This window comes from Pelophylax lessonae (genome assembly GCF_965119305.1).
Source record: "Pelophylax lessonae genome assembly, chromosome: 3".
Lineage (NCBI taxonomy): Eukaryota > Metazoa > Chordata > Amphibia > Anura > Ranidae > Pelophylax > Pelophylax lessonae.
The window spans coordinates 530,856,714-530,873,766 of NC_138770.1; the positions used below are offsets into that span (position 1 = coordinate 530,856,714).

Genomic DNA, 17,053 nt, shown 5'->3' on the forward strand with positions numbered 1-17,053 from the left:
CTTTATAGACACATCTACATTTATATTTAAGCACTGCATATGGACTTTATATATATTTTTTTTTTTTTTTGTCATCAACAAATTGTTAGGTTGGCTGCTTAGTGATTTTTAATAAATTATATTCGCCTAGGGCGGATATTCCTTTCCATTATTTTGTTATAGTAAACCCTGTAATTGCAGCGCCGCAACCACGTGCACTGCATGCAGTTACAGGGCAGTTGTGGCGTGGCTCCATTCACAATAATGAGTTGCGTTCAGCAGGGGTTCTAACAAATGCAACAGGGGGGGGGGGGGATAACGGTTGCCCCAACAGGTGTACAACCCCACCTGGCTGCCTTTGCAACTTGAGAGGTGAAAAAACAGGGATCAACCGTCTATTTTTACCGGCAAGAAGTGTAAACAAGCCCTAACGCTTGTACTGTTTCATGTTTTGTGAACACAGATCATCTATGACCTTCCAGAAAGATACACCAAATTAAAACTTTGGTTTTGTTCCTATGACTACCATGTGTTGTGCACACTATCCCTGCTAATTTAATATATACATATATGGCACTAAAGGTAAAAGCACATATGTACACATACTGATCACAGATTCCTAAAAATGTCTATTCAGAAAAAATCGCTCTGTTATATATACATCTGATGGGAGGCCAAGGTGTCCATAAATGGCCGTACAATGTTATCTGTAGAGAAATAAAATACCAAGCCAAATGTGATAGAAATTGGAAGTGCAGGTAGTGCTTTCTTGAAAACTGCCAGTAGTAAAAGGGTCAGACAGAGTCCCTGTGAAACGAAAACAAACACTATAAATATACATCACATACATAAATGTCGGTTTAATCACAGTTACATGCATATACAAGATTGTCAATATAAACGCTAAAGGAAAAAATATAGTGTCCAAGGAAACTTGATAAATATGCCCAGGACGTTTTTTCAGCAGGAACGTGGGGGAATGTAGTTCCGGCACCTCCAGCACAAAATGCATGCAATGGCAAGGGGTGAAAGAGTGTGCTGGAGGGTCTATTGATGCTGGCTGCTGAGGCATCAATGGTCGCTAGGGGTATCTATTGTTGTGTGGGGGTCTAGTTTTTCTGGGGAGGTTTATTGTTGCTGGGGGGGGGGGGTCATTGTTGCTGTGAGGGATCTACTGTTAAGGGAGGGGTCTATTATTGCTGGCTGCTGGGGGATCTATTGTTGCTAGTGGGGGTCTAATGTTGCTGGGGTGGGGGATTTTTTTGTGGCAGCTTTTTTGTTGCTAGGTGGATCGCTTGTTGCTAATGGGCTCTATTATTGTTGACTGCAGGGGATTTATTCTATTGCTTTTTTTGTTATCAGTATCTGATTCCATACAAATTACTTGGTACTATATTCTCAAAAAGGGGTGGTAGGGGGTGGAACCAAGAAACAGTGATCGGAGGTGGGAAGGGGGCAGAGACAAGGGGTGATATGGAAGGAGGGAGTACCTGCAGCTATTCTCTGAGAAAAAAAAAGCCCTGAATATGCCTGTTTACAGAACACCATTTTGAGAAATTTAATATTTTTTAATAAGATCGTTATGTGTCTTACTGACTTATGACTTTGCCTAGCACTGTTGCTTTAGCCTGTGTCCATCTGAGCCTGTGATTCTGTGTCATTCTAAAATTTTTCCTGTGTCTATTTGTGTCTGATGCTCCCTAATTCCAACAAATGCTGTTGCAGCCCATTTATTCATAAAAACGAACCACGCTGCACCATGTGGTTTCACGCACAGGTGCAATTCATAGGGGTGATATTTGGAATTAATGGCACCCCGCATGCTTGCTAAAGAGCAGTGCGTTTCTGTGCATGTTGGAAAACACATGCAATTATGCACTTGATCCCAACCTGCACATATTTCAACCTAGATTTAGAGGGTTTTTTTTTTCTTACAAGTCAAATACACCTTTGCTCTTTGGTACTGACTAGTATTCCAGCATTTCTCCTCTCGCTCAATTTCTCACTCTCACTCAGCTAACATGACCCCAGTACAGATGAAGAGGGGCAGGGGAGGGTCAAGCAAGGAGCATCTGACGTGTTCCTTATAATCTGATGATGATGGTAGGGCACTGGTGGCTGGTTGCAATGCTGTACAAGAAAAACCTGTTGCATTGTGTAACACAAAGACAGGCTGATCCACTAAATTCCCTATGAAAATCTATGAGCAATATAAGCAAAGAGGAAAATATGCCCAGCAGAAAATCATCTAAAAAAAATGTCAAAATGCCTTTCTAAAAAATATCCCAGGAAGAATGACCCAGTCTAATATGTTGCTGCACAATAAAACTATAGCTGTATGACTATATTAAATACGTGTTTGGAAATTAAGTACTTATCAGTTTTCTTTTGTGCAATATATTATTTAGTTAGTTGAATTCTGGCACTTACTATTAGAATAGCAACAAAACAGGCAAGTGTAGTATTCCAATCTCCACTAGCAGTCGCTGCAGCTTTCCCTACAAGAACGCTGTAGAATATGAAGTCGCCAAGGCCGAGTTTCACTCCCCCTGAAAAAACATGGATTAGAAAATCATAGAAAAAGCTATGCCATACTATGGCCTTTGTTTGTAGAAATGGTTTATCTGTACCTGTGCCATACACAACACTTGTCAGTTAGGAATAAGAGGTCTACAGCTGGTCACACATACTGCAATCTGAAAGTATCATTTCCATACAATCCCCTTTTGATCTACCAAAAAATAAGCTGCGTGAAGGCTGGCTTATACAATTTATGAAATTTATATTCAATTACTTAGACCCCCCCCCCCCACACTACATAGTACATTTAAAGTTGATACAATCGTAAATTGTATAGTGTGGCCAGTTTAATGACAATCTAGCTGTTCCAAACTGTAAGTTAAAATAAAAGAGTTATACGTGTAACCAAACACATCGCTTTGTAACAAATGACTGGGACCTCATGCATACTGCAGATGTCAAAGGCCTGCTTTACAGGCATTTGATGTTTTTTCTGCCCCTAAATGCCCCTCTACGTTAGCTTAAATGTCCATGCACACATAAGTGGTTGCAGGCATTTAGAGGCAGGGGCATTTAGGGGAAGAAATCTTAACGCACCAAAATCGCATTTAGGAGAGGAGCATTTGGGGCAGATGAAGCAAGTAAAGGCATTTAAACGCACCTAAGCGCTAAACGCATTAAGGGATTAAGCGTCTATTAGTAATAAATTACTGTTCTTGCCAATGAAATGAATGAATGCCATGATGCGCCTGAATGCATCCAAACGCGCCTAAACACGTTTGAAAACTGTGTCTTCAGGCACGTTTTTAACTCTGCTTTTTAACGGTCAGAAGAGCATTCAGGAGAGCACAGTGTGCATGAGGCCATAGAAGTGTGCTTTTTACACTGTGCCTCAGCACATCCTAAAGTAGGTCATTGTAGAACTGTTTAAGTTTAGGGGGGCATGATGCAAAACAGTGTTTTGCATCATCCTGAACATTTTGCAAGGTAACTTCTCTATATTTAAAGCCCACGCCTTATTTTCTAGTTTTGGATAAGGTAAGAAATGGTTAGATCGTTTGTAACTATTTTTGGATCTATAAGTTTCCTTGGGGAGAGCTTTTATTTCCTGTCCCAGAATGAGAAGAGGAAATACAGTTGTCACTGGAGCAAGCATCCTCATTGGAATTTTTACCCTGACCTATTGTTCTCCTGTAGACAATGGTCACCAGGACAAAGACTGGGTTAAAGCGATTGTAAACTCAAAACATTTTTTTTCTTTTTTTGTAACAAACGTTATCCTGGCTCCTCCTCCACTCTTTTGTACTGCATAGGAAGTCGCTTCCTATGGGATACCACCTCCGGGCCCATAGACGCAGGCAGTGCAGCCCGGCCCCACCCCAAATGCTCCCACTAGCTCATCAAAGCCTGTGAGAGTGGAGAGAGCCTCCAAATGAGGGCACAGTATTGGGTTGATTAATGACTTAAGTAAGTATAGGGAGGATAAAAGGATGATACATTTTGCAGTTTGTTCTGCACTCCTGTGACCTGTTTTCAGCAGACAGCAGGCTAAAGATACTGGAGAGATCCTGACTTTAATGTCGGACTCCACCCAGAAGCCTGACGGGCACCTGTCTTAGCCTTTCAGTGAGCCACTGAGAGCCTGAGCCATCCACTCCCACACCCCACAGCCCAGTGCTCCAGTGAGGCTGTCACTGACAGTCACCAGCTCTCTGCTCACAAAGCACCGAAAACTGAGCGACCAATGGACTTTGATCACTTAGTTTTTGGTTTTCGAGCCGGTGGGGGACAGATGCTGCATCCACCTAGGCGAGTATGATTTGTAAAAACAAAACTTCTCTTTTAATGCACGGAATGCATTAAAGGTAAAATATTTAGGCTTTAGTTAATTATTAATTATTAACATTAGTTAATTTCATGTGCTATATAGGAAGTATTGAAATGCCAGAAATACATTTGAGCATTTTCTGTAATATTTGACAATGCAAGCTAAAACTACAACTCAAACTTTTTTATTTATTTGGCTAGAGTAAAAGCCTTGCTAGCTTGTGAGTGCTGCCTGTGTCCCCCCACTGGGAAGATTAAAGTGGTTCTAAAGGTCTTCTATTTTATATTAGTAAAAATATCATTCTTTTTTATGACTTCAATTTGTATTTTCTTGTAAACATGTAAATAATAAAGGAAATAGTACTGGTGAAGAATTCTGTGCTGGTACATGCAAAGTTCATGCCACTTACTCTCCTCATCGTCATCAGAAGATGCAGTTCGATGGCTAGATGTTTGAATTTGGGTCTCACTAGTTTCTTCGTCTGCTTGTAACCTATGGTTCGAATTTAGTGGTCTTTCTTCTATTAAAATGACAGCAAGACAATTATGTAGCAAATATACAGCTTATGTTCAACTTTCATTTTACTTAGAAATGATACTATTTCCAAAATGATAAAAATTATGGTGATTATTTTTGCTTCAAATAAATATAAAGTGTCTCAATAAAATGAAGTTACAGCAGAATGCCAGGCATATAATTCTATGTGTGGCTACATTGATCCCTTACTTTAATCTGGAGCCTGTTCATACTGTATGTATTGTACCCTGATCAGTGGAGCAGGCATAATGGAAAAAGCATGCATAGCAGATAAAACCTCCACTGCCAGAAACAGGGCAGAGACAGTGCCAACAGTGAAAGCTTTATACGCTCTGCCCCATTAACCAGTTGTGTACAAAGTGCTTATTTTATTATGGTATTATGGTCTCCTATTGCTTCTCAAAGAATGAAAGCTCTCTGCCCTGTTCCACTGAAGTCTCTGCACACTGCTGACAGTGGAGGTTTCCCCTGCTCTGCCCCAATCTGATCTGATCACCTATCAGCAATGTAAGGGTCCTTTTCACACGGTGCGCTGTCCGACGAGGTCCGTTCTCTGCTCAGCGATCCGCTGATCCCCGCTGAGCAGGCGGATAAAAGCTCTGTCTCCGCTCTGTGTGCGGAGACGGAGCTGTCAGATCCCGGCTGTCCTCTATGGGGAGATCGAATAAGAACGGACCGCCTGTCCATTCTCATCCAATCCGCCAGACGGATGGAAAATAGGGTTTCCATCCGTTCGGATTTCACAGATAGGATCGGAATCGGATAGCAGCGGGTGTCAGCGGAGATGTCTCCACTGACATCCGCTGCCCATAGGGATGCATGGAGCATCCGATCCGGTCCGCCTGAAAAACTGACAGGCGGATCAGATCGGATCGCCCGTGTGAAAGGGGCCTAACAGAACTAGCATACACCCTATTATATCTATATTTGCTTCTATTTTGCTTCTTATGATGCAGAAACATGAGGGAAAGTATGAGTTCTCCCTGAATATACCACAGCAGAGTACACTCCTGAGAGCCAGTCCTCTTCATGGATGCATAGGGCTCCTAGGAGATGCTATCTTGCGGTAAAAGTATATATATATATATATATATATATATATATATATATATATACATATATACACATATATACACACACACACACACATATATATATATATATATATACACACACAGTGGGCACGAAAAGTATTTAGACCCCCTTAAATTTTTCACTCTTTGTTATATTGCAGCCATTTGCTAAAATCATTTAGGTTCATTCTTCTTCCTCATGAATGTACACATAGCACCCCATACTGACAGGAAAACACAGAATTGTTGACATTGTTGCAGATTTATTAAAAAAGAAAAACTGAAATATCACATGGTCCTAAGTATTCAGACCCTTTGCTGTGACACTCATATATTTAACTCAGGTGCTTTCCATTTCTTCTGATCATCCTTGAGATGGTTCTACACCTTCATTTGAGTCCAGCTGTGTTGGATTATACTGATTGGACTTGATTAGGAAAGCCACACACCTGTCTATATAAGACCTTCCAGATCACAATGCATGTCAGAGCAAATGAGAATCATGAGGTCAAAGGAACTGCCTGAAGAGCTCAGAGACAGAATTGTGGCAAGCCACAGATCTGGCCAAGGTTACAAAAAGATTTCTGCTGAACTTAAGGTTCCTAAGAGCACAGTGGCCTCCATAATCCTCAAATGGAAGACGTTTGGGACGACCAGAACCCTTCCTAGAGCTGGCCGTCCGGCCAAACTGAGCTATCGGGGGAGAAGAGCCTTGGTGAGAGAGGTAAAGAAGAACCCAAAGATCACTGTGGCTGAGCTCCAGAGATGCAGTCAGGAGATGGGAGAAAGTTGTAGAAAGTCAACCATCACTGCAGCCCTCCACCAGTCGGGGCTTTATGGCAGAGTGGTCCGACGGAAGCCTCTCCTCAGTGTAAGACACATGAAAGCCCGCATGGAGTTTGCTAAAAAACACCTGAAGGACTCCAAGATGGTGAGAAATAAGATTCTCTGGTCTGATGAGACCAAAATAGAACTTTTTGGCCTTAATTCTAAGCGGTATGTGTGGTGAAAAACAGGCACTGCTCATCACCTGTCCAATACAGTCCCAACAGTGAAGCATGGTGGTGGCAGCATCATGCTGTGGGGGTGTTTTTCAGCTGCAGGGACAGATCGACTGGTTGCAATCGAGGGAAAGATGAATGCGGCCAAGTACAGGGATATCCTGGACAAAAACCTTCTCCAGAGTGCTCTGGACCTCAGACTGGGCCGAAGGTTTACCTTCCAACAAGACAATGACCCTAAGCACACAGCTAAAATAACGAAGGAGTGGCTTCACAACAACTCCGTGACTGTTCTTGAATGGCCCAGCCAGAGCCCTGACTTAAACCCAATTGAGCATCTCTGGAGAGACCTAAAAATGGCTGTCCACCAAAGTTTACCATCCAAAGTGACAGAACTGGAGAGGATCTGCAAGGAGGAATGGCAGAGGATCCCCAAATCCAGGTGTGAAAGACTTGTTGCATCTTTCCCAAAAAGACTCCTGGCTGTATTAGATCAAAAGTGGGCTTCTACTAAATACTGAGCAAAGGGTCTGAATACTTAGGACCATGTGATATTTCAGTTTTTCTTTTTTAATAAATCTGCAACAATGTCAACAATTCTGTGTTTTTCTGTCAGTATGGGGTGCTATGTGTACATTCATGAGGAAGAAGAATGAACTTAAATGATTTTAGCAAATGGCTGCAATATAACAAAGAGTGAAAAATTTAAGGGGGTCTGAATACTTTTCGTACCCACTGTATATATATATATATATATATATATATATATATATATATATATATATATATATACACACACACACACACTATCTCTCAAAAGTGAGTACACCCCTCACATTTACTTAAACATTTTATTATATCTTTTCATGTGACAACACTGAAGAAATTACACTTTGCTACAATGTAAAGTAGTGCGTGTACAGCTTGTATAACAATGTACATTTTATGTCCCCTCAAAATGACTCAACACACAGCCATTAATGTCTAAACCGCTGGCAACAAAAGTGAGTACACCCCTAAGTGACAATGTCCAAATTGGGCCCAATTAGCCATTTTCCCTCCCCGGTGTCATGTGACTCATTAGTGTTACAAGGTCTCAGGTGTGAATGGGGAGCAGGGGTGTTAAATATGGCGTTATCGCTCTCACTCTCTCATACTGGTCACTGGAAGTTCAACATGGCACCTCATGGCAAAGAACTCTCTGAGGATCTGAAAAACAGAACTGTTTTTCTACATAAAGATGGCCTAAGCGATAAGATTTCCAAGACCCTGAAACTGAGCTGCAGCACGGTAGCCAAGACCATACAGCGGTTTAACAGGACAAGTTCCACTCAGAACAGGCCTAGCCATGGTCGACAAAAGAAGTTGGGTGCGTGTGCTCAGTGTCATATCCAGAGATTGTCTTTGGGAAATAGACTTATGAGTGCTGCCAGCATTGCTGCAGAGGTTGAACGGGTGGGGTGTCAGCCTGTCAGTGCTCAGACTATACGCCTCAAACTGCATCAAATTGGTCTGCATGGCTGTCCTCCCAGAAGGAAGCCTCTTCTAAAGATTCTGCACAAGAAAGCCTGCAAACAGTTTTCTGAAGACCAGCAGACTAAGGACATGGATTATTGGAACCATGTTCTGTGATCTGATGAGACCAAGATAAACTTATTTGGTTCAGATGGTGTCAGACGTGTGTGTGGTGGCAACAAGGTGAGGAGTACAAAGAAAAGCGTGTCTTGCCTACAGTCAAGCATGGTGGTGGGAGTGTCATGATCTGGGGCTGCATGAGTGCTGCCAGCACTGGGGAGCTACAGTTCATTGAGAGAACCATGTATGCCAACATGTACTGTGACATACTGAAGCTGAGCATGATCCCCTCCCTTCGGAGACTAGTCCGCAGGGCAGTATTCCAACATGATAACGACCTCAAACACACCTCCAAGACAACCACTGCCTTGCTAAAGAAGCTGAGGGTAAAGGTGATGGACTGCCCAAGCATGTCTCCAGACCTAAACCCTAATGAGCATCTGTGGGGCATCCTCAAACAGAAGGTGGAGGAGTGCAAGGTCTCTGGCATCCACCAGTTCCGTGATGTCATCATAGAGGAGTGGAAGAGGACTCCAGTGGCAACCTGTGAAGCTCCGGTTAACTCCATGCCTGCCCAAAAGGGTTAAGGCAGTGCTGGAAAATAATGGTTGCCACAGAAAATATTGACAGTTTGGGACCAATTTGGAAATGTTCACTTATGGATGTACTCACTTTTGTTGCCAGCGGTTTAGACATTAAGCCCCGGTTCACATTAGTGCGTTTACAGAGATCGCATGCAATTCGGAGCGCACTGCTCCTAAATTACATGCGATCTCATGTGCGGTGCAAATTTCAGCCATACACTTTGTATGGCTGAATTCGCACCGCATCCACACTAAACTCGCACATGAGGCTTTTTTTTTTTATCCACAGCAGAATCAGATTGCATAGTGGTTCATACTAGTGCGATCCGATTCTGTGCGAACTTGCAGATTGCACAACGATCGCAACTGGGGGTGTCGTTAACTTTTAATTGACACCCCCTGCATATCGAATATGGCAGTGTGAACTGCCAGAGGTGCGGATGAGATGCGGGATCACGCTGCATATTCGCAGCGTTCCCGCCTCGCACAAATGTGAACCGGCACTAATGGCTGTGTGTTGTTATTTTGAGGGGACAGCAAATTTACACTGTTATACAAGCTGTACACTCACTACTTTACATTGTAGCAAAGTGTAATTTCTTCAGTGTTGTCACATGAAAAGGTATAATAAAATATTTACAAAAATGTGAGGGGTGTACTCACTTTTGTGAGATATGGTGTATGTATATATATATATATATATATATATATATACACACACACACACACATACATACACACACACATATACACACATACATGCATGCATGCATACACACACACGCACACACACACACTGCTTAAAAAAATAAAGGAACACTTTTTCATCAGAGTATAGTATCAATTAACTCCCTACGATTTTGATCTGGTCAGTTAAGTAGCAGAGGGGGTTGTTAATCAGTTTCAGCTGCTTTGGTGTTGACGCCCTCCAAAATAGGAATGGTTTTACAGGTGGGGGTCACTGACATTTTTTTCCCTACTCATCTTTTCTGACTGTTTTTCCACTAGTTTTGCATTTGGCTAGGGTCAGTGTCACTACCGGTAGCATGAGGCGATATCTGGGCCCTACAGAGTTTGCACAGGCAGGCCAACTCCTCCAGGATGGCACACAATACATGCCATTGCCAGAAGGTTTGCTGTGTCTCCCAGCACAGTCTCAAGAGCATAGAGGAGATTCCAGGAGACAGGCAGTTACTCTAGGAGGGCTGGACAGGGTCGTAGAAGGTCCTTAACCCATCAGCAGGACCAGCATCTGCTCCTTCGTTCAAGGAGGAACAGGATGAACACTGCCAGAGCTTTAGAAAATTACCTCCAGCAGGCCACTGGTGTGAATTTCTCTGACCAAACAATCAGACACAGACTTCATGAGGGTGGCCTGAGGGCCCGATGTCCTCTAGTGGCCCCTGTGCTCACTGTCCAGCACCATGGAGCTCGATTGGCATTTGTCATTGAACATCAGAATTGGCAGGTCTGCCACTGTTGCCCTGTGCTTTTACAGATGAGAGCAGGTTCATCCTGAGCACATGTGGCAGACATGAAAGGGTCCAGGAGAAGACATGAAGAACGTACTGCTGCCTGTAACATCATTCAGCATGACCGGTTTGGTGGTGGGTCAGTGATGGTCTAGGGAGGCATATCCATGGAGGGATGAATAGACCTCTAAAGGCTAGACAATGTCACCCTGACTGCCATTAGGTATCGGGATGAAATCCTTGAATCAATTGTCAGACCATACTCTGGTGCAGCGGGTCCTAGGTACCTCCTGGTGCATGACATTGCCCAGCCTCATGTGGCGGGAGTATGTCGCCAGTTCTTGGAGGATGAGGGAATTGATACCATTGAATGGTCCCCATGCTCGCCTGACCTAAATCCAAGAGAACCCCTCTGGGACATTATGTTTCAGTTTATCCAACGCTGCCTGGTTGCACCTCAGTCTGTTCAGGAGCTCAGTGATGCCCTGATCCAGATCTGGGTGGAACTACTTCAGTTGTGATAAATGTAGGACAACGCTCAACCATGTGAATCAAATTTAAATATTTAAATACATTTATTAAATAAATAAATACATAAATCACAAACCACAATAAATATGATAGAAGGGGATTACCCCTAAAGTGCTCAGATATTAAAGTGATTGTGCATATATAAATATACACACACACACACACATACATACATACATATATAATATTCACAGCCTTTTCTCAGTTTCTCCCATTCTTCTTTATAGAACATCAGGGGGAGCGTCGGTGCACAGCCATTTTCAGATGTCTCCAGAGATGTTTAATTAGGTTCAAGTCTGCGCCACTCAAGGACATTCACATAGTTGTCCTGTAGCCACTCCTTTGTTATCTTGGCTGTGTGCTTAGGGTCATTGTCCTGTTGGAAGTAAAACCTTTGCTCCAGTCTGAGGTTCAGAGCGCTCTGGAGCAGGTTTTCATCAAAGATGTCTCTACATTGCTGCATTCATCTTTCTCTCTATCCTGACTAGTCTCCCAGTTCCTACCGCTGAAAAACATCCCCAGAGCATGATGCTGGCACCACCATGGTTCACTGTAGGGATAGTATTGGACAGGTGATAAGCGATGCCTGGATTCCTCCAGGCATAATGCTTGCCATTCAGGCCAAAGAGTTCAATCTTTGTTTCTTCAGACCAGAGAATTTTGTTTCTCATGAACTGAGTCTCCTTCAGGTGCCTTTTGGCAAAATACAGGCAGGCGGTCATGTGCCTTTTACTGAGGGGTGGCTTCCGTCTGGCCACTCTACCATACAGAGTGAAAAGAGAAAAAAAAAAACTTCACTAAAATAATATAAACCAACATAACCTAAAGCAGCAACTCAGCTGCGAGATATGCACAGTGAAAAAAGTAAACAGTAGTGTAAAGAGCTGCGCTAGACACACACATGAATAGTGTTATATTCGAAAAGATCAGCAAATCTAGGACATTCAAAAAGTAATCCCAGCAATGGGATAGTCCCAAATACAGGATAATCAGTCCTTGCAGATAAACACAAATAATTAGCAAAACACCCGTGATACAAATGCTGAAAAAAATATTATGTAGAAAAATAATTCCTCCAGTGTTAGGATATCCAATCACCACAAAGCTAGTGCAACCTCCACCTGATAAATTGCATGCTTACCGGATGGTATGGACCCCCTATCACAGAGGGTCAAACACTCTTGCGGTTAATGCCCTGCCAGGGGCTTTAATCATGCCATCAGGGTGGATGGCCTCATAACCTCCTCAAGATTCCCAATGGATCAACAACACAGCAAGGATGGATGTCAGGATTATCCACAAAGCACTGAGGGTGAGGATCTTCCAACACACACAGTAGATCTCATAAGGGTTTCCAAAAAGAGATAATGCGTGCCATAGTGTAAAACCAACGCTACTTTATTTGGGTAAAAGGAAAGTGGCACTTACATCAAGAACATTTAAATTACACATGGGTTTGAAAAGCTGGATGGCTCCAATAAAGCCCCCATCCTTTCAGGATCATCTAAACAGAGCGGTGACATCAGCACGTCGCTCCCCCGAAACGTTTCGTCCCAATATGCCGTCGTCCTGGGGTACGGGCGGCATGCTGAATTACCGCTTAAATATTAAATCACACAGAAACCACGCCTCAATCTGGGCCTTGAGCGATCCGCCTCTCATCCCCCCATCTTGGACCAGGGAATGCTGTCAGACCCATTAGCCCAGATGGAATACTCATATACTGAAAAAAGGATAACACCCTTACAGGTATATAGACCACCCCACCTAATAAAAAAAGGACTAACATACAATATGAAAACAAAGCCAGCAACATCGCAATGTTAGACATAAGGTGCGTGCAACCTAAGCTGGAAATGTCTCTCGTGGTCAGAATAAGAATACCACACTGAAACAAAAAGGGGAACAGCTGACTGTTTCTTCCAAATACCGGAAAGACTTAGACTCTCCCCAAGAAGGATATTAATCCTAAAAATTAATGAAAAAATTATAATTAAATTAAAATAACGGAATTTTTGTAAAATCTTACCGTAAAATTTCTCTCTCTGAGTCCTCCGACAGTCGCCGCCCACTCATACAGTCATCACTTATGGGTATTGACTTCATCTCCACAGGAGTAGCTAGGCATAAGACTTGTTAGAAACAAAAAACATTTACATAGACACATCCATGGGGGCTGTCCCACTGGTCAATACCCCTCCTGCAATAGCCATCCCAGCTCAGTTTGGTAGCAAGCAGTTAAGTGTATAAGAACCCAAAAAGAGGGGCGGGGGCGGCGACTGTCGGAGGACTCAGAGAAAGGAATTTTACAAAAATCCTGTTTTCTCTTACGTCCTCCGACAGTCGCCGCCCACTCATACAGTCATCACTTATGGGGATGTCCCAAAGCAGTGTAGACATGAGGGATGGGAAGCGCAACCGTCAGAAAGGCAACGCAGTACCCATACCAGAGAAAGGAACCTTACAATAACAGCAAGGGAACTGTCTGGGCAACAAGAAAGCTCAACAGGAGCAACAACCCAGTAAAGCAAACAACCAAGGCCGTCAACAACCCCAACAATCAGGGACCCGCAACAAAACCAGGGTCCCCTATGGCACTGCCGCACAGAGAACTTTGCGGCAAAAGGAGGCATCAGCTGATGCCAGAACATCAATTTTGTAGAATTTGGAAAAGGTGTGCACTGACGACCAAGTCGCAGCCTTACACACCTGGATCACCGAGGCCTGATGCCGGAAGGCCCAGGACGTACTCACCGATCTGGTAGAGTGTGCCTTGACAGGGAAGGGTGGAACCCGTTCCTTCAACGAATAGGCCTGTACAATCGTCTGTCTGATCCATTTTGAAATGGTCGCCGCGGACGCAGCCATGCCCTTCCGAGGTCCCTCAGGAAGGACAAAGAGGGAATCCGATTTACGAAAGGATTCGGTCGACGACAGGTAAACCCTGATCGCCCTGAGAACAGCCAAAGAATGCAAGGCAATCTCCTTAGGATGCTTAGGACTCACACATTGCGAAGGTAAAACAATGTCCTCATTAAGGTGAAAATCAGAAACCACCTTTGGAAGAAAGGACAGGTTAGGTCGCAAGACCACCATACCCTTATGAACCACCAGGTAAGGGGAGCGGCAAGACAACGCTGCCAGCTCCGACACTCTGCGAGTCGAAGTGATCGCCACCAGAAAGGCAACCTTTTTTGACAGCAGAGGTAACCCTGATGTTTTCAAACGGAGGACGTTGTAACACGGACAGAACCAAGTTCAAGTCCCACGGAGGTAAGGGCTCCCTTCTAGGAGGAGCCAAGTGACGCACACCTTGAATGAAGGTGCGAATCAAGGAATTAGACGCCACAGGGCGTTGGAAAAGAATAGCCAGTGCAGAAACCTGACCCTTAATCGTAAGTAAGGATGTGGAGAGAAGCTCCTGGACTCACACCAGGCAAAATAAGCTTTCCATGTACGGTAATAAATCTTACCAGATGATGCTTTTCTAGCCTTGATTAAAGTAGGAATGACCTCTGATGAGAGACCCCTTGTCTCTCAGGACCTGGCTTTCAACAGCCAAGCCGTTAAAGCCAGCGACTGTAAAGCAGGATGGAAGATCGATCCCTGAGACAGTAGATCTTCTCGAATTGGCAGCCGCCACGGAGGCTCGACGGCCAGGCGAACGATGTCCGCATACCAGGACCGGCGTGGCCAGTCCGGCGCCACCAGAATCACCAGCGATTGTTCAGAGGTCAACCTGCAAAGGAACCTGGACAACAACTGAATCGGAGGAAAGGCATATCAGATGATACTGATGCCAAGGCACCACCAGCGTCTGCCAGAGTATCGCGCGTTCTTACCGCAAACCTTTGCACCTTGTGGTTTAGCCGAGACGCGAACAGATCCACATCCGGGGATCCCCACTTCGCACACAGCATTTGAAATACCTCCGGGTGTAGGGACCATTCCCCCTGGTCCAGGGTCTGGCGGCTCAGATAATCGGCCTGCCAATTCTCCACACCCGGAATGTGAACTGCCGAGATCGCCGGGACATGAGTCTCGGCCCAAGACAGAATACTGGTCACTTCCTGGGCTGCCCGGGCACTCCTGGTGCCCCCTTGGTGATTGATGTAAGCCACCGCAGTGGCATTGTCCGTCTGCACCCGTACAGGACGGCCCTGCAGATGATCCGACCAGTGGAACAGGCATAGCCTGATCGCTCTCAATTCCAATATGTTGATCGGGAGGGAGGATTCCTCCTCCGACCAAGTGCCCTGGACGCCACCCCAGCCCGACAGGCTGGCATCCGTGGTGATCACCGTTCACTGTAACGGCCGGAAGGATTTTCCTTCCGAAACAGCTGGTGACTGAAGCCACCATAAGAGATCCATTCTGGTTTGGCGACTCAGAGACACTCTCAGGTCCAAGAACTGAGGTAGTCTGTCCCACCTGGCCAGGATCTCCGCCTGGAGAGCCCGCGTGTGAAACTGTGCAAATGGTATCGCCTCGAAGGCTGACACCATCAACCCCAGGGACCGCATACAGGTCCTGAGTGAGGAGGATTCGTGGTCCCTGAGGGACCTGACCTCGGACTGCAGGGTTCGGAGCTTGTCCTTCGGTAAAAACACTTTTGCTTGAGCAGAATCCAGAACCATTCCCAAATATGGGAGACGAACCAATGGAGACAAGGTCGACTTCTGAGCGTTGATGGTCCATCCGAACTCCTGGAGATTCTGGACCGTTGTGGACAGATCGTGCAGCAGGCCCTGACTGGTACTTGATCTCAACAGGAGATCGTCCAGATAACCCAAGACCGCAATGCCCTGTGCCCGCAACAGGCCCAGAACAGGCGCCAACACTTTGGTAAAGACCCTTGGAGCCGAAGCAAGACCGAAAGGTAATGCCACAAACTGATAGTGATCCTCCGCGATAGCGAATCGGATGACCCTCAAATAGGGACGTGAAGATACGCATCCTTCAGATCGATAGAGGCCAGGAATTCTCCCGGACTCAAGGAGGCTATTACCGAGCGAAGTGATTCCATGCGGAATTTCCGAACGCTCACAAAGCGGTTCAGAGCTTTTAAGTCCAGAATCGGACGCACCTTGCCCTCCTTTCTGGGCACAGTGAACAGATTTGAATAAAACCCCCGAAACCTGTCCCGATGTGGCACCGGGACGATCACCCCCTGGGCGAGAAGATCTTGCACTGCCCGATGAAGATCCCGTAACCGATCTGGGGTCAACTGAAGATTTGAGGGAAAGAATCTGCCCGCCGGTCGCGAAAGGAATTCGATCTTGTACCCTGATCGAATGATTTCCTGAACCCACCTGTCCGGAATCCGGAGCAGCCAAGGTTGGAGGAAACCGCGCAAATGTCCCCCCACTCCTGAAACGGGTGAGGGCGCCCCTTCAGGCAGAGGCGGACTGAGCCGCCGCACCCGCTTGGCCGGATTTTTGTTTGCCAGCCCAGGGCTTCCTCTGGCCACCCTGGCCTTTGAAGGGTTTCCCCTTGTACTGTGCCTTGAAGGCACGAAAGGATCCCTGTTTAAAGTGCTATAGTGTTATTTGATAGCTGAAGATACAGTGTAAAAACAAGGTCAAAAAATATTGCACAAAGTGTTCTCATATGTTGAAGTGTTATAAAGTGTTACAGTGCGTACAATAAATAAATAGCTAGTTGTGCCAGTAGAAAAAATATAAAGAATATATATGTTTGAAAGCACACTTGGTGTAATGTATGCCTAACCAGTATAAATAGTGAACCATGCAATAAATATTGTAATAAATAAAATCACATCTGTGCTAATAGCGAATAAATATAACAATAAATATAGCAATAAATAGTGCTCATGCAGTGGAATAATGGTCCCAAAAAAAACAACAAGTCAACAGTCATTTTGTTGCTGGGTGAATCCGTGATGTGTAAAAAAATATATATTCAATAATCGGTGAAAGGCAGCTAATCAAGT

At 44.6% G+C, this 17,053-nt stretch overlaps 1 protein-coding gene across 1 annotated transcript in view; it reads right to left on the bottom strand.

Moving 5' to 3' along the window:
• Nucleotides 1-384: 384 nt before the first annotated feature.
• Nucleotides 385-17,053, bottom strand: part of PSEN2 (presenilin 2) — an 80,593-nt gene continuing 63,924 nt past the window's right edge. Inside the window, exons 8-10 of the mRNA XM_082248935.1 lie at nucleotides 4,737-4,847; nucleotides 2,410-2,528; nucleotides 385-786 (exon numbers count right to left, since the gene is read on the bottom strand). Coding sequence (XP_082105061.1) covers nucleotides 631-786; nucleotides 2,410-2,528; nucleotides 4,737-4,847 — 386 coding nt within the window. The 3' untranslated portion in view covers nucleotides 385-630. The remainder of the gene's footprint in view (nucleotides 787-2,409; nucleotides 2,529-4,736; nucleotides 4,848-17,053) is intronic.